The 18,510-nt window shown below is 37.9% G+C and overlaps 1 protein-coding gene across 1 annotated transcript; it reads left to right on the top strand.

Moving 5' to 3' along the window:
• The first annotated feature begins 31 nt into the window (after window positions 1-31).
• On the top strand, window positions 32-8,862 carry ubl3b (ubiquitin-like 3b). Its single transcript, XM_057350127.1, has 6 exons — window positions 32-547; window positions 931-1,083; window positions 5,517-5,625; window positions 5,798-5,884; window positions 6,042-6,119; window positions 7,278-8,862. Exons 2-6 carry the CDS (start codon window positions 1,048-1,050, stop codon window positions 7,328-7,330), a joined length of 363 nt encoding a protein of 120 aa, XP_057206110.1. The 5' UTR covers window positions 32-547; window positions 931-1,047; the 3' UTR covers window positions 7,331-8,862.
• Window positions 8,863-18,510: the final 9,648 nt, after the last annotated feature.

The raw sequence follows: 18,510 nt of genomic DNA, 5'->3' as shown, positions 1-18,510 counted from the left end.
GCTCTCCGTTTCCTGCATATATCGCCAGCTGACTTCCGGTGTCTTTAAATTCTCAGCCATTAATCTGCTCGCAGCGCTTCTAGTGATTTCAAGGTACCTCTGTTGTGATTAAACGATGGATGAACCCGTCAGTTAGGAGAAAAGCCCTGGACGATCAAACGACCCCTTACGATCTGAAGCACGATTCTGACCTGATCACATCGCGAACGATCCGTGCTCGCCGTCGGTTCCTCTTTATTTTTGCCGCAGTCAGAAATTATTCCTGCTCGAGGCCAGCGGACGCGCTCACTGTCTCTCTGCTCGTACAGACTTTTCCCATTTTTAGACACGTCTCGTGTTTTAATGCGATGTGAATCGTCATTTTTGATGCATCTTTGACCTTGGACTGGCAGTTATTTCTTCGGGTCTGAAAACGAGCTCGTCTTGTTTGGTTTGGTGGCTGATCAGGTTCACTCAAGGATTTCTCAAACAGATATCTGGGAGGTATATAATGACGATCGAGTGAGACAACAAGCACCTGTCTGATTGTGAATTAAGCAGACCAAAGGTATGTGATATTTGTTTTTGTGGTTTTTCTCTGTGCATGACCTGTTTAAACATCAGGCTGTGTGTATTATCATAACATATTCATTTACAAAGAGTACAGATCCTTCAGGTGGTCGATCTGAGTCCACCATTTGTTCAGTAATCTTAATCAATCAATTTACCTGCACAGTACTTTCCATCTAACGTTATCAGTTTGCTTGCTTGCTACCTTTATATAAATGTTTACAAGAATGTTTGATCGTCTGAGCCATGTTAACATTTGCGTTTTCCTTGTAAAATCTGTTATTTAAGGTGAGAATAACTTGTTAATGCAAAGTTAACCACTGAACTGTGTATGGTAAACAAATCTGTGTGACATGTTGTGAATGATTGACTTGGTGCTAGGCCGTGCTAGGCAGAGAAAAGCCAGAGGCAAAAGTCACATACTGAGTCTTTGTGCCGGGTTGGTGCTCCCCTCCTGCTGCTGGTCACCCATCGATTCCTGACTGCCCTCCACCTCTGATGACAGCCATGACCTCTCAGAGAGATACAGACATGGTGAGTATATGCGAAACTTGAAAACCAGACATTCACAATAAGAGAAGTGGGTTTTATGAAAGCAAGATGGAATCATATTTGTGTGATCATATTAAGTTGTTAGCAAGCATAATGTCCAGGTTTGCTTTCCCATCCCATTTTTCTACCCATTTGAAGAGGATGGTGACTATTGGTCTTGCATCAAAAAGAACAGAAAGTACCAAAACACTTATTCTTTTGGATGATAATGAATCCTCGTGAATTTGATAGTAATTCAGTAAAAGTAAAAATGTCTGCCTTTCTCTTGTTTACAACATACATTTAGCTTGAGACAATGCTGTGTTCCCACCAAATGCGTACAATCGCGTTCCTCGCCCAGAAAAGTTCGCTATTTTCGCGAGAGTGACGCAAAAAAACAGCTTCACGTAGGTGTCAATTCAGATCTTTGCGCGAATTTTTCGCTCGAGTTGAACATGTTCTGCTAACGCGGAAGACATAAAAATCTGTCATCGTCTATACACACCAAACGCGATTTAAGGGATTTGTAAATTACATACAAAGTCAATGCAAAGACGCGAATCAGGTGGCGTGAATGGACGACGTCAAACGCGCCATCCAATACACATCATTTGTTAAAACCCAAACATGATTCAGCGTCTTGTTTGTGCTAATGTGTGGTTATGCATTAGAGAAGTAATAAAGTTGAGCTTTTATGTGAGGTAGTGATGTTAACAATTAATCGATTACATTGATTAAACAACAAATAAGAAAAAAAGTGAAAATGGCGAAACTGAATAAAAACCATCTGATGCTAAATTCAAATATGTTTCTCCATATAAGTAATTTTAACTTGCCTTCAGATCAAAAGGTGTTTGATCAGGAAAAACTTTTCAGTCAAGTGACCCTAAACCACTGTTGGAGATGTTTTCTATTATGTGGACCTGATTCTGTGCAGTACCATCACTGTCCTTCTAAACCTTGGATTTCCAAATGCTGTTTTTCAGGAAATAGAAAAACTGTACTTTTAAAATAATTAAATACTTTAAAAACTTTTTATGGATCTATATTTGCAAAACCGAGTGACAAACATAAAGGGTGGGTGACTAATAATAATGATATATGGCAAATCGGATGCGAGATTTCAAAAGGACAACAGTGGCATGCATTTTGTGGTATTCTTGATTAATTGATTAATAATTTCAGAAAGTGAAAGTGATGTGATGTGTGGCCAAGTATGGTGTTCCATACTCAGTATTTGAGCACTGCATTTAACCCATCCAAGTGCACACACCCAGCAGTGAGTAACACACACACACCGTGAACACAGAGCAGTGTTGGGTAAGTTACTCTGAAAAAGTAATGAATTACTAGTTACTAATTACATATTCAATAGTGTAATTAGATTACTGTAAAAATTACTCTCTCCAAAAAGTATTTAGTTACTTATTACTAATTACTTTCTATATCCTACATCAACCTTGATTATAGTTAAGTGGTTCAAGGATAGGCACGAAAGAGCTCTTTTAATTCATTCAAATAAATAATATTAAGCTACATAAAGTACTCTTATTAACTGACCAAAGTATTACAAATGTGAGAATTATACATTAAAGCACGGATTTTAAAGTTAGACTTTGATTTTTGATGTCAATTCCACTATTGCACACACATATATTACAGAAAGTATTTAGTTTAATTACATCAAAAGTAACTGTAATTAAATTACAGAAAAAATAAGAGTAATCCCTTACTTTACTTTTCCAAGGGGAAAGTAATTATATTACAGTAACTAATTACTTAGTAACTAGTTACACCCAACACTGACACAGAGCAGTGGGGATCGGTGCTTTGCTCAAGGGTCTCACCTCAGCCGCGGTTTTGAAGGTGGAGGAGAGCGCTGATCATTCTCTCCCCCCACCTACAATCCCTGCTGATCCCTTAATGATAATCGAATAATAATGTTTTTTATAAAATAAACATACTTCATATTTGTTTAAGGTATAAAACGAATTGCTGGAAGACCATGGGCTGGATGTTACAGTCACACTACTCTACTACTTTATTTATTTATTTATTCATTTATTTATTAGATATTATTTATTATAATGATCTTGCTTGGTCTATAAACACCATGCACTGTGCTGTGTTTTACCTTTCTGTGTTTTTCTTATTTGCTCCTGTAAAGCTGCTTTGGAACAATGCACATTGTGAAAAGCGCTATATAAATAAAATTGAATTGAATTGAATTGAACTACTCATGTTTGTTTGAGGCTTGTTATTGGAACCTGTTTGTTTTTGCAAATGGTGATGACTTGAGGATCTTATTTTTTGCCAGGAGGTGAAATTTCAAGCCACATGTTTTAAGATAATGCATAAAGTATAAACTGTGAGATTATAGAAGTGTTTACATACATTTTCTGGGGCGTTTAGGCAGATTGGATATTTTGTGTTTGTCAAGGGTTTTGAAACTGGGGCACCAGGAGGTGCTTATTTGTGTTATGCCCTCTTGTCTATATTACCAGTAACAGATTTGTCGATAACGCTCTAATCCAACGATTAGCGAGGGGAAGAGGCTGAAGGCTTTACGTGCCTTTATCGGGTGGGGGGGCTTATTGTTTGTAAACAGTCTGTTGGCATGACGTCATTCAACATGGTTCGATCTCTTTGTTCTCCTCTCAGATTCCTTTAGGTGAAAGCCGAATATTTTCGAGAGCGTCTGAATGGGGGTGGGGTGCCCTACATTACACATGCCCTCAGCACAGGAGCCTGATTTTACAAGAGGTTGGGGCGTTGGGGGGGCCCTGGGTTCAAAGCTTTAGATGGCACGTGGTGTGAAGGAATGAAGAGGTCGTCCTTTTCCTGTCATGTTGATTGCCAGCAGTATTTGGGTCATGACCTGGACCGCTGTCACAACGGGGTGGAATATAAACTTGAACCCCCTCCCACTGTGAGCTGGTGACCTGGCACCACCATAGTGTTTACATTAGACCGTCAATGTGGTTTTTGTGCACTTTCAAGTATTGTCTAGAGAATAGGCAAATGTTCTATGCTGTTCTTGGACCGGCGCTTTATGAGGAAGTCAGTCTTTTCTCACTTCCACATTCTCAGCAAAGTGTTTTATGTTAAATGTGCTCTGCTCATTGGTTGCAGTGTCTCCATGAAGCTTGTTTTGCTTCATTTCTGTGCCCTGTGTTTAAACACAGCGGTGCCAAGACCCACTGGCTCACCTTCTTAGATCCACCCCCTTTCTCCATCTGATTCTGAACGAAAGCATTAAGCCTCGGCCTAGCTCCGCACACAGACTCTGGGTGATGTAATGTTTAAATTGCAGTCATTGAAAACCTTGAAAGGGGAAAAAGTATGTTTAAACCCTGGAAGAAAAAAACTGAACAAGGGACTCTTTGGAATCTCAAAGTTACTTTCCTCCAAGTTCGATATACAAAGTTCCTTGTCCGGTTTTATTTTTGGGAAACTATTAGGGCTGATGTAGTGGCACACTGTGTGTACCTTCTGTATTTTCACAGTGAGTCTTATGATGCTGCTTATTTTAAATAATGAATTGATAATTCATTCGTCTAATTTACTAAATCAGGACTCAAGGGTGAGGATAGCATGATGCCCCAGGGCCAATGAGAGAAAGTTTCATGCCAGTTGGTGGAATTGTCAAGCTCTTGTTACTGTTACGTTTCTTGATCATGTGCCATACATTTTTTGCAGTTCCAGTTTATAGGATTAAAAATAATGAATGGCAAGTGGCATTTACAAACAAAAGTTTTGTCAATGTGCATCTTATTGAGGAAAAAATGCAATAATAACATGTATAGACATTTTTAAAACGGCAACATAAACAAACGTTACTGCGCATGTATGCCTTTGTGGCCCAAACTGGCTAAACTGCGACACAGTTACACGACCATTCAACAAATTGGTTATTTAATACAATTATTATACAATAAAATAATTGTATTATTATTATAATTATATTAAATTAAATATAAATAGTTATATTATTATCGACTAGCCAGACTGATAAAACAAATACAGTCCGGTAGTTAACTTCGAGCCAGGTGCGTGCATCTAATGAAATTGCATTACTACTTTTATTTCTACTGTCCCAAAATGGTCAGCAAATCCTTATTGCCCTTTAAATTCATTGTATCGGTTAAATGTTTTAAGTTTTGGCATGACGTGCGTATGTGTTGGCTTGTGGGCAGTAGCATGAGGTGCTATTAATCTAGCCTGCAGAGGCATTGTGTCTGTCTGTTGTTTTTAATGCGACTCATGGAGCGAATCTATTGTGCTAATCCACCGTGCTGTCTTCGCCCCCCGCTGCAAGAGGTTATGCATGGGCCATGTAAATTTAATAACTCACTCCTGTGTTTGATGAAAATGCCATGACATATCTATGTTGTAGGGCACATTTTAATTTGTTTCTTTGCTCTAATTGGCTACAGGTGAATCTGCGGCTCATTCTTGTGAGTGGGAAGACACAGGATTTCATCTTCTCTCCTAATGACTCCGCTACAGACATCGCTCGTCATGTCTTTGAAAACTGGCCAGCGGGTATGTTTCAGTGTTTCTACTGATACATTTGAGAAATAAAATCGAATATGAAATGAATTGTTGTTGTACATATAGGCTATACCAAGTCTGGTTATTTTGAAACAATGTGGGCAAAAGATAAGTATAATATGAGCCTCTTTATCTCTGAATTAAATGTAATGACTTGTTTTAGGTTGGGAGGAAGAGCTTGTGAGCAGCCCAAGCATCCTGAGGCTCATCTTCCAGGGCCGCTTCCTGCATGGCAATGTCACACTAGAAGGTGAGACACTCTGTGAATGCTTTAACAGTCTATATGACTATAGACACCATGACTGTTAAATATGATGTTACAATATGGTTAAGACGTAAAGCTGTCGGATTTACGTCGAGAATTAAGGTATTTGCAAATAATAAGCATACATCTTTTTGTTTAACAGCTCTAAAGTTGCCCCCTGGCCGAACAACTGTCATGCACTTGGTTGCCAGAGAAACACTTCCAGAGCCGAATTCTCATGGTAAGAGCTGATGTGTGTCTTTGGAAGGTTCCTATTACTCCAAATATACTGCAGCTGAATGTCCTTGTCTTTCCCATTCAATACACTTTTGTTTTTAAGGACAAGGGCATCATAGTTATGGACTCCTGCCAGGTAGCAACTGGCTCCAGGGGTTTTAATCTTTCAGGCTGATTCCTGGAATTATTAGGATGCAGTACATGCATTCATAATAGAGGCCTGGCACAGAGCTTCATCCTGTCACACAAAACGCAGTCAAAACCATATGACCTGTAATATAAGATGCCTGTAACTTACCTCTCTACTATAAACTGTTTTAAAGCAACAACATAAACATTACTGCACATGCGCGCTTTTGTGACCTAAACATAGCTTCCGGTACACACCCTCAAAGAATAGAGTCCCTGTAGATTATTTCTAACAAGCAAAAGAAATAACAAGTAAACTACATTAGCTAGCAAGTTAAAAGTATGTCTAGCCAGTATTAATTTGGGTTACCAGTAGAGGAACCTTTACTTGGCTGAACTTAAAAGTGACAAAGTTAACAAGTTAATAAAATTAATATGCAATAAAACTCAAATTGTTGATTAAATAAAATTATTATACAATAAAATATTGATGTAAATGAAAATAAATCAAAATAGACAGCAACCGGAAGTTAACTTCAGGCCACACGCAAAGCAACAACATAAACAAACGTTACTGCACATGCGTGTGTTCTGCCCTTAACTTCCGGTACACATTGGCAAATAATAGAGTGCCTGCAGACTATTTCTGATAACAAGCAAAAGAAACCGAGAAGAACCGTTCCTTGGCTAAACATGCCTCTCCAATATTTTGAATTTAGACTGTGATACCAAGCTCGACCCCTAGATGTCCCAAACTGTTTCTTTAAATGAGAATTTTTAATTTCTTGAGTTTTAAAATTATTGTCTAAATAGTCATTCAACCAATAGTAACATTTTTAATTTTATTTAATAAAAGTTGAAATTTGACCTTTTGACCTCACATCTGGGTCAGCATTTATATCCCCTTCAGGTTTATGTTCAAATAAATTCTTAAAAATGTTTTTATTCTCTTTAGATTTGACTACTAGCAAGCATTTAGGTCTCCCAATACAAAAGGATATTTTTTTCTCATCTCAGTATTTTTGTTTCTTAGGCCAGAGGAACAGGGAGAAGACTACAGAAAGCAGCTGCTGTCTGCTGCTGTAAATCGCAGAGGACAAACCTTCCCCACCTACTTCTCCTCTTCCTCCTCCTTCCCTCTTCTGTCTGCTCCTCACCAACCCATGGTGCATTCTGGATGATCACAGATGAGCTCCAGGGAGAGTGACTAGGTTTCATTCAGTGTTTTTGTTTTGTGTAGTGGCTGGGGACTCTTCTGTGCCAAGCTCATCAAATCTATTCATGTTTGCCTTTGTTTGTTTTTCATCGTTTGTTGCCAAAATTACTTTTTGCTTAGTAAAACATGGCCATTTGTTTACGGGCCTATTCTGAAAATATGAAACTGTGGAAATATGAAATGTTCGAATCATTGAAAGGAAATTATGTAAACGGACGTGTGAGCAGGTCTTTGGCACTAGACAAGGCTTAATATGCGTCATAATCTCAGACTTTTGATTGCACTTAACACTGATCCTTATCTGAAGTCACAATGTTTTGGTGTGTGTTATAGTCTTAACCCTCCCAGCCTGCCTCAAACAGAAGGAGAGAGAGAAGCGTGATAAATGTGAACTCCAGTTTGAGGATCAGTCTGTTGTGGTGTAGCGATGGGAATCTTGATCACTGATGGATTTGATTTGGTGTGCCATTGCCACCTATTTGTATGCATTTGTCCTAGGACCAATCGGTGGCTGTCAGTCGCGGGACTCTCAAATGTCAACACCTGTGCATGATCGTAGTCTAGTGTTTCCTCACCTTGGGTGTATACCAGCCTTCTCTGAAAACTATTCATTCTGTCTACTTGAATAGATTTATTTCATCATCTCCAACGAAGAAGCATGTGGGAAGGTTGGTGAAATGTGCTTGATGTTAAAGTTACACAAACTGTTCTTCTCGCCCAGTCTGGATATCATCTGTATCCACTGTCATCTAAGCACAAGTCAGTGCTAACGTTCTGTCTGAACCCTCTACTAACATCCGTCCTGAGGGACGGTCACTGCCATCTGATGTGCAGAATATAAGGGAATTCCCAAAAAGCTTCTGTTCTGATGAAGATGCTCGGCTTGATAGCCTCCATTATAAGTGCTATGGATTCATGGATCCCTGCTGTGCTCCTAGGGTGAAGATGTGAGCAGGGAGGACCACACGGAATGGGTCCCCACTGGGCCAGAAGAAAACAAAATGTGTTTTATTTCCCAATGTTTGTAAGCTTGTCTGTTATGTTTGGCTTTTAATTGTGGATAATTATTATTAACAATGGTGATCTGTAAGTCATTTTATTTTGTCTGAGTATGGTTGGGCGTTTTTCAGATGGCCGACTCATGTAAAGTATGCGTGGTGCGTGTGCGCGCGAGAGAGAGAGAGAGAGGATGAAGCTGTTTTGAAAAGATGGTGCAGTGATTGTGGATGAGGATGAGGAGTCCACAGAAACTGAACGGCCAACTTAATGCAAGTGTGTTAATCATCGTCACTGCTTAAAAATTAGCTACAAATTATTACATGTATAGAAAAAAAACCTAAATCTTGTATTATAAATTAATAAAACTTTTCAAATAAAACTATTGGACCTGGTAGTTTTTAAACTTTCAGTTTTGTGTGTTTATTTAGATGATCTCGTATCAATACAGCATTCCAGCTTTGTGAAAACCAAACCACACACAATGGTGAAAAAACCTGTTCACATAACTCACTGCTTTGTGGATTACTGCGCACTGCCAGGCACTGTTTTCCGGCGGAAGGATTAATTCGCCTGTTAAATTATACAAAATACATTTTAACCGTTTAATAGCTAATACTACGTTCTCAGTAACCTGACTGTGGCGTAGTACGTTTTAACATTGAGTATTAAATGTGGGTCTAGCGTTACAGTTGATTTTATTCAGAAATGATGGCGTATGAAGGCCGTTATACAGTAAATGAAGTTGCAACACTTTGGTTAAACGCCTCTAGAGGGCAGTATGATTCCGCTTCTTTAAGAGGCGTGTGACGCTATCACGTTCTGCGTGATCCACGCAAGTGTCTTTCATTACACAGCCTGAACCCATACGAATCAAACATTACGAGCTTGGTCTTGTGTTGAAACAATTAGCATTTTCTTAAGCAGTCATTGAAATAAACGAGGTAGCATAAACACTAGTATTACTTACCTGTATATTCCTGCTGAGATCACTTAAGAGGAACTCTGGGAAGTCTTTGTTATGGCCTTTAAAATTTTCCTGTGACCTTTCTAAAGTAGCGTTGCCAGTTACATTTATGCCTTCCTTTTATGATTGCAATATGTTTTAATCTATTATAGACCTTTTCTCATTTAATGCATTTTCCACACCGTGTCTGAAAAATCCTTTCATGATTTACTGTTGAGAAATGTCCAGGTTTCCAGTTGATGTTGGCAGAGTCTTGGAGAAGGAAGAGCTGTCCAGATAGTGCACTCACTCCAGCACAAAAACTCATAATTGATTTGTAGTGAACTGTTTATGATGTTGCATGTTTCTCCTTATGAACTGGGCCATGCATATATGTTAATGTAAACGTATAAATGTGACATTTTCAGTCAAAACTTGAAATATAAGTTATCAGAGAATGCATTTATTACCAATATATTGAATGATTTGTTTTTGTTTTACTAACCCCTGATGATAGAGTCAAGACATAAGAAAAATATCAGTCTTCTGGTCGAGTTTTCTATTTAAAAAAAAATAATGTGTTATGCATGTGACAAAAAAGGACACGTTTTTGAGAGACATACTTTGTAGGATTTCTGTAAATTAAAATGTACAAACCAGAAGCAATAATACCCAACAAATAGAGAAGGGATGACTCTTTATATGTCACAAAATCGTTGTTTTGTTTCAATTTTCATGTGCCCATTCATGAGGAATATGGACTCTTATGGCTGTGACAAAATTCACTTATCTGACAATGCAAAACTATGCTTTAAAAACAAAGGCTTTAAAATTTTTAAGAGAGACTTGTTTAAACCACCAAATATTGACATTTGACCTATACCAGTATGGCCAAAACGTTGGTAAAAAATGTTTATCTTAAGGTTGACATTTGCATGGAATTTCCTAGTTTATAAAAGTGTACTTTTAACAATACTTTTAAGTGTAACAGTGAAAAAGTTTAAGTCCAACAATAGTTTACTTTTTTTCTGAGAACTAGGCCTACATAAAAAGCAGACTAAAGTAGGTCTATAGTTTCTTTCAGTTTAAATTAAGTATACTAATGGCACATCTGAATAAAGGGTGTCTAATCATGCTCCATTAGAGTCAGTGTGAGATTTGTCGATTTTCTACCCATTAGCTTAAATAACATACTTAACCTACAAGAATTCAGGTTGCGTGCCATGAGTAAAGGAACGGTGCAGCTTTGGGTTAACTTAAACAGAAAGCACCACTAATGGTTTAGCAGGATGTCTCATGGGAGATTGGAAAGAAACCATGGAAGTGATTGAGCAGCTGCCTCACAGCTTAAATCTCATGCTTCTGTTTGACTAGGGTATTCCCTGAGGGTAAACACAACTTTCTAAGACATAGAGGAGATGGTCAGTGGATGTGGAGCTCCGTCATGGTTTGATCAATTTAACCTCAGGAGACCTTCCAGACCTTGAAAGAGCGCTATATATCTTACACGTTAAAATGCGCTTCTCTGTTTCATATGACCCCAATTTAACATGACTAGAAAACACAAACGAGTTCATGTAAATAAACACAGAAAGATGGAAATGTCAAGTTCAGCACTAGTGGGGGAGTGTTTTTAGTCAGATTCCAGTCTCGATTCTGTCCCTCCAACCTGTCATTAGTGCTGATATTGAAACCAGCTGTGAACAAAATGAGCTGACCGTCCGTCTGATCGTCCATCCAGATCATTTGCCCTGCGGTATTCTGTTGCTTATCGGACTGCTAAGTACTAGTGTGTCTGAGAGAGTGGAGAGTTAAGAGTATTGTGTGTCAAGCCAATTTCCCTGCTTACAAAGAGGGCATGAGCGTGTGTGCCAGTGCTGTTATCCTGCACGCATGCCTGCGTCCACTGCCAAGTCACTGCTGCAGGCATGTATACATGTCTTAGATGTGCGAAACACTTTCGTGACTACGCTAAAGGTCACCTCTCGGGAGAATGCGAGGACTCGTGGCTCACCCCGACTCCTTCAGAAGCCTTTTTTTAAATTATGACACGAGCGCATGTGGCTGCAGTTTAACATAGGAAAATCTCTGTAAAATAAGATCCATGAGTCTGTGGAGTGGGAGGGGAAATGGACACGCTTCTTAGTTTCATAGCCAGACAGCAAAGGCGGTAGTGAAGGTGGCTGGGCCGGAGGAGGTACCAGATCTTTGTTACATGTCCCCTTTTATTTGCCTGTTTATTTTACCAGGTGGTCCCTGGAGTTTAGTAGCATGTCACTGTTAAAAAGTAGGAGAGAGAGAGGGAGGACCAGAGGCCGTGTAATAACAATGTGAGCTCTGTACCTCATGGCGATGGAAGGGGAGGCTACGAGGGTACAGAGTGAGGCCAGTACAAGAGGATTTACAGACATGTGCCTCAAAGCATTATGGGTGGAACATTTCTCACACTCTTTTACAGCAGTGTGATGAATATCAGCTGTTGTTGTTCTTTTAGTTAGTTGTCGTCCAGCTGTCTCGGCGTTATCACTTACCTTCTTTAGAGCTGCACATTAAATTCGATTTATTACTTATTTCATGGCCACATAACATGTGAAAGCTCATTTTTTGAATGTCCCAAAAGAGAACTTTGAAATACACGGGTAAGCACATATTACAAATGTTTAATTGTCTTTGATATAATTTGGTTGAGACTTTTCTCTGAAGGCACATAGATTGCCTGTCATAGGTGACGTGTTGAAGGGTTTAGTCCTTTAAAGTTATGTCACTTTCTTTGTTTTAGACTAAAATAAACGCTGATCCTGGCAGACGTGTTTGGAAAAAACAAGGTTATTGCATCTAAATGAGCAAATGTAGTATTGCAGCCCTCCAGGACTGCCCTTAGAGAATTTCATCGCCGCCTTTGCTCCACATCAGGCATTCATGGAATTGGACTGGCACAACCCCAATCATTTTTGAGGCGAAAAACAAAATAATAAAACTATGCGTTTACAAACCAAACAATATTTTTTCCTCTTGTTAAAACATTGTGCAGAATAATACACTATACAACTTTTCATCAGAGCAAACCATGCAAATCATTTACAGATGATGTGTGATCTAAAGAATTGTTTGTATTGGGGCATTTTGGAAGACGTTTTCTTACAAATTGTATCTGGGCATTCTTTGTGTATAAAGCGAGTACATCAGGAGACCTGGCTTTTGGTCAAACTCCTGTGGTTTCTTTGAGAAGGTGGTGCAAAAAAGATGTATGACCCTGTATATAAAGTTGACGGAGGTTGAGCCAAGCGCTGAGAGAGCAGCCTTTGGTATCACTATGGAGATTTCCAGCTGTAATGGGTCGACCACAAACAAAGAGAAGCTCAAACCGCAGACTTAAGCGTGAAAGAATTTGTTTGCTTTTGAGCTTTCATGCTGATTTCAGTTGACTGCTGTTGGATCTCTTGTGATAGTTTTGCATGAGGCTAATTTATCATCTGTTCACATGCTGCTGTTTAGTGGTCACATTTGCAAGCCATTCATTTATATACACATTCAGAAAGAATAACAGTTGTAGGATTAAAGCTAAAATGTATATGGTGCATCCTATTCTTCATTGTAACAGTACACATGTTGGTGTTGGGAGATCATTAACCTTTTTCCAAGACGTAAACACGAAATATCCCTTATCTCTAAACAAAATATACACAGACAGTTTAGTTTTTCCTTCACATGCTTAAACCATCGGCTCAGTTGCTATGTTGTAAAAACTGTAACTTTGTGTTGTGAGCTGTTTATATTCCCCTCGCCAATGTTACTCAAGCATTCAAAATGGACCCATCCAATCTGTGAACGCAAGCTTGCCACACACACAGGAATATGACTTAATATGACGTATTGCTTTTAGACGTGGTAGGACTAATTCCATCTGTGTGGAAGAATTCGATTTGCTTGACTGATTTATGGCTGCCTGTTTGCAGCAGTAGATTTGTTACTTTAGTGAGCTTGCCGAATTATTTCTCACATCGTATAACCATGGGATGTTTTTTGGGAACCAATCAGACTGCCGGTTCAGTGATCCCTAGAGTCTGTCGTGCTATGTCATCCAGCCGTCCATGAGTGTCTGAATGTTACAGTGTTTCATAAAGAGGCATATGGAGAGTTTTATTGATTCAAAATTGATTTTGTGCATGTTACTTATTAAGAGATTTAACAACACATCTCAAAGATTTCACTTCGAGTAAGTCAGAGACAATTGCTGGGTAGTAACTGATTACTTTTAATCTGAATTACAAAAATCAAGTATTGTAATTGAATTACATTACATTTTAAAATACTCGTAATCAGAGTGCAGTTACTATTTTATTGTTACAGATTACATTGCATAGATTACATTACATATTGCTTTTTATTTTTTGGTAAGCCTACCACTTTAACTGTTAAGACAACCAACCAACCCAAGATAGCGAGTCTGACATGTTTTTGTTTTTCAAGCATTCATGTTCGCTATGTATTGTTCAAGAACACTGTCAATCTTCACAGTCTAGCAACAATAATACTATGATAATAATAATATAACTAATAATAATACTGATCGCGCAAATCACAACATTCATTGCGAAACTGCATTAGTCAAAAATATATTTTTGCTGCTGAATTGTCCACGACCAGCATTCACAATACATCATCTAGTTTCAAAATGTTTGTTCACAAAGCTAATACATGTGAAAAATATTTATATATTCTCCATTGTTTAAATTGGATTTTGGAAGATAATCACAATTCATCATCATAAATGTAATCTTTCACAACTTGATTTTGTTGTTTTGCGACTGTGTGTACCTGTCATTTGTAATCCAGTCTTTCTGTTGTGAACATTTACATTTGCTATTAGCAAACCTTTATTAATGTGGCTATAATATATGCAGGTATTTATGAATCTAAATTATGTGGACAAAAGATTATGGTTTTGACTATAAATTTGATGTCAGATTGCTGTCTGAATACTTTTTGTTTTGCCCATCACTGCATGAATATTACACACATTTACAATGATTTGGTATCTACACTTGATATCCATGTAAGGCCTTTTTTTCTATTCTTTAAATGTTTTTATTGTAACTACATTATTAATATTCATTTTCTGTTGTATTGCAGTCATTCAAGGCATTTTACTAACTTCTAGTACTTTATGTACTTTTATAATTTAAAGAGTACATAACATGAGATCATGAAAATGACATTTCATGCAGTGTGTCATGTTGCCGTGTTTAAAGGTAAGCAGTCTGCCAAGTTGTAAATCTGAAGGTGAATGAATAACAAAGTTATTGGCTTGGAAAAAAGGGAGTCGACTCTGAATCACGCAAACGAGTCGTCCCTAGTCCGATTCGCGGATTTACGTCACTACATATAGACCCCGCCTACGTTTTGCTAGGACTGCCCGTGAAAAACTTCACTCTTCTCCTGCAAACACTGTAGCTCGTGAGCCTCATTCGCGGTAGACCAATCACAGCAGACTAGACCATCTGACCAATCACATCAGACTAGGTTAGCGGAAAGGAGGTGATTAGACAGATGAATCGCGGAACGAATCCCTTGAGAGTCAGTCAAGAAGTAAGGTAAGAATAACTGCCTATTATTAAGAAATAATAGTGTTTTTACACCTTCTATGTACATAAACTTGTTGTTGGACACTCCATAAATGAAGTAGGACCTTAAAAATCCCTAGTTACGTATGTACTCTTTAATATAATTTATTTTAATATATATATATTTTTTAATTTAACAAGAAAAGTGTTGTGGACACATAGATACAGCAGGTAAAGATAAAACACACACTTGTAAACAAATATAATCTGAATGTAATCAAAAAGTAGTCTGATTACGTTACAAGAAATGTGTAATCTAATGGATTACGTAATTGACTACAAATTTTGCCATGTAGTTTGTAATCAGTAACTGATTTCAATTCCCAAGTAATCTACCCTTTATGCTCTTTCTGTGTCCCTATACAAATTGTAAATTGATATGACATTTATAACTGAAATGGTGTTTTTTTCTGACAAAATGGATGTTTCCATGCTGTCCTGCTGTTATGCCACAGTGCAATATCTCCCACAATGCTAAGGCTTCGGGTCAGTCACTAGGAAGGGAGCAGAAGGATTACAAAGTGGTGAGAGGTCTCTGGACTCATCAAGGCATTCTGCGGCCTGCACGAATGTTTTGTACACTTCCAGCCAAAACGAGAAAAACAGATTGGACCAGGAAAAAAGGAAGAGGAAAAATGAATTCAGAGTTCATATTCAATAGGGCAAAGAGAAATAGATCAACCAATACTCTGCCTGTGGAGATGATTTAATAATATATACAGTTGTCTTTGGTGTCTCTCTGACTCAAATATACATCTGTGCGTAATTTGCCCAATAGGCAATTTCTATGAGGGATAAACTTATGTACAAAAGCAATGCACCAGATGATATCATTTAAACCTCTCCCACCCCTCCACATCAACAAAATGCGTTCTTTCATCTTGTTTCCTGTTATTTGTTTTTGACGTTTTTGTCATGCAGTTTCTATACACTCATCAACATTCTGTGATTTATTTCCCAATGATAACATCTTTGCAATATTCACTCTCTGTAAACTCGCTTCTCTTTAATATTTGTGGTTTATGTTTTAAAATAAATCTTGGCATAATCCCTGTCATACGTAATTGGATTTTTGCGATTTTCCCACCATAAAAAAATCTGGGTTTTTGCAAACGATATATTTGATAAAGAATTGTATAATAAATAAGCAATTTCACATAAACAAGAGTGCCATTTTACTACTTTTAATACTATTATATTTATTTTTATTTTAACTTATATTTAATGATTTTATTTTATTTTATACATGTGATCGTGATTATTTTTGTTTGTTCAATTCAATTCTGTTTGTTTTATTTTATTTTTTATTACTTTTTCATTGATTTATTAAATTAATCTAGAATTGTATTTTAAATTAGGCAATATTGGTTACTTATTGTAAATGAAGCCAAAGAAATTACACAATTTTAAATTACATACAGTATATATAGACATAATGTGTTCTTTCATTTCTGATTGGTATAGATACTATATATGTGGACACAGAGACAGTTACCGTGACTCTACATCTGGGTTTGTGTTTGGGTGCTGTGAAACATGTCCAGACCAAAAATCCTGACTGATGTGGAAAGTTGAGCTCATTTAATCTTTTATTGGCTGAACATTCAAGGCTTTTCAAATGAAAGAACATGTCACACAGTTTTGCTTGTCAGTATCCAAATAGATGAGGAAAGTGCATGGTTCAATCTCATATTTCATTAAAGCTGTTGGGAGGAATCGTGAAGGTCAAGTATATGGAATTCATTCGTCTCTTTCTGTTTACAGGGTTTTCCCTCCGGAGATGTTCAAACTAAGACAGGTGTTCTGTTATCTTCTCTATAGGTGTCAGTTTCCATTAGATATATCTGTTAAAGCTAAAGCAGAGGAAACCATTCTTTTATGACTACATAAAGAGTGGAGAAGCTCTGCTGTAAATCACTTCTGCTTTCAGATCTTTCAAACTCAGCTTCAGGCTCTCAACTCTGAAATTTTCCATTCACTCCTTTTATATGTTATCTGTACAGTGGGTTCCAATGAGACCGCTAGCTTACATTTTTTATGCTTAAAATTAAACACTGATGTTTTTATCATAAGTTATATTGTCAGGATAACAATTTAAGTGAACATCGGTTGAAAAAATAACATGAATTTTTCTTTAATGACACTCATGTGCACTCATGCAAGCACTTAGTCAGACTTTTGGACCCCACTGTGTTGTAATATTTTTTGCAAAGCCAAGTTTTTAGTTATCGCATTGTCATGTTTGCTAAACAAACATTACTCTAATAGATTCACATCAGCTTGTATTGATTAAATTCTTTTAAAAACAGAATTTTTAGATAAATATTTGAATTTTTTGGCTTTATGCTCATGCAGAATGGGACAGTTCACAGATACAAGAAAATCATTTAAAGCAATTTAATCTGGCAGAAGATTTGCTCCATTCCTTCATCACCCTGCAGGAAGAAGCTGAGTTTGACATCCTTCAGCGTGCTCTTCTCTCAACACCCCAGCCAACTACAAAAATCTGCCACGCCTTCCATGTTGATTGTTGTGGGCAGTTTCCAGCAGTGATTGTACGGTACATGTGAGGTCAGGAGTTCACAATCTACCCAAACTGTGCCAGCCCGCCCGAGGCAACTGCTATGGGTCATTTTGGAAATGTTGCATAATAACAGCTGGTTCACATTTTGTTCTCACTCACAGTTTATGGTCTCAGAACTGGACTGGCTCCGCGGCTCCGGATCTTCACTATTAACCTTGACACCATGCTGGCAGCAGCACGTAACATCTAAACTCCTAAAGATGACTCATTTATCTTCATCATTTCTAATACAGGTCTGAAGGGATGATCTGGATTTTGTCCCCGAAGCTCCTGTTCTCTATAGCGTGAGGTGTTTGGCTCTCTGCATTTGGTTTCGGGGAGGTGCTGGGAAACTGGGAATGGAGGAGGATGTATTAGCCTGCGCTTGGCAGAGTTTTGGAGAGACAGAAGTTTTTCTCATAGGATAGAAGATTTTGCGCTCAATCAGACAAAATGAAGAGATGAAGAGGTTGAGCGAGAGGACACGCAGCTGCAGCTCGATCTCTGCATGAACACTGAGACGTAACTGAAATCCTTATGCTATTAATTAAAGAGCAGCTGGATAGATCTTAAAGTCCGTTTACAGATGGGCCTCCTTTGAATTGTGTTTTGATACACAAGAGAATAAAGACAAAGTTACTGTCGAACATTTCTTGCATATCTTTGCATCACCTCTATTGTTCCATAACACAATCTGGATTTGTGCTTGTATGTGTTGATGTAAGTCTGTGGTTGATAATGTATGGGGCGTTGCAAAAGAAAGGTTCAGATATATCTGAATGCCACATAAAGCACATATTTATGGTTACCCAACTAAGCATTTCTATGAAAGGTCAGATATCTTCCCATAGTTTCTTTGTTAAAGTGTAACATGTACCGAGCCCATGTCGTTTATATTGTGAATAGAGCACAGAGCTGCAG

This window comes from Triplophysa rosa, linkage group LG13 (genome assembly GCF_024868665.1).
Source record: "Triplophysa rosa linkage group LG13, Trosa_1v2, whole genome shotgun sequence".
NCBI lineage: Eukaryota > Metazoa > Chordata > Actinopteri > Cypriniformes > Nemacheilidae > Triplophysa > Triplophysa rosa.
Note: the sequence above shows the minus strand (reverse complement) of the source record. Positions and strands in the feature narration are given on the sequence as shown.

Bases quoted from the DNA above. Each gene is read 5' to 3' on its own strand.
- ubl3b (XM_057350127.1), top strand. From the start codon at position 1,048: ATGACAGCCATGACCTCTCAGAGAGATACAGACATG. The intron at 5,626-5,797 runs GTATGTTTCAGT...GACTTGTTTTAG, and splicing joins CTTTGAAAACTGGCCAGCGG to GTTGGGAGGAAGAGCTTGTG. The intron at 6,120-7,277 runs GTAAGAGCTGAT...TTTGTTTCTTAG, and splicing joins TCCAGAGCCGAATTCTCATG to GCCAGAGGAACAGGGAGAAG.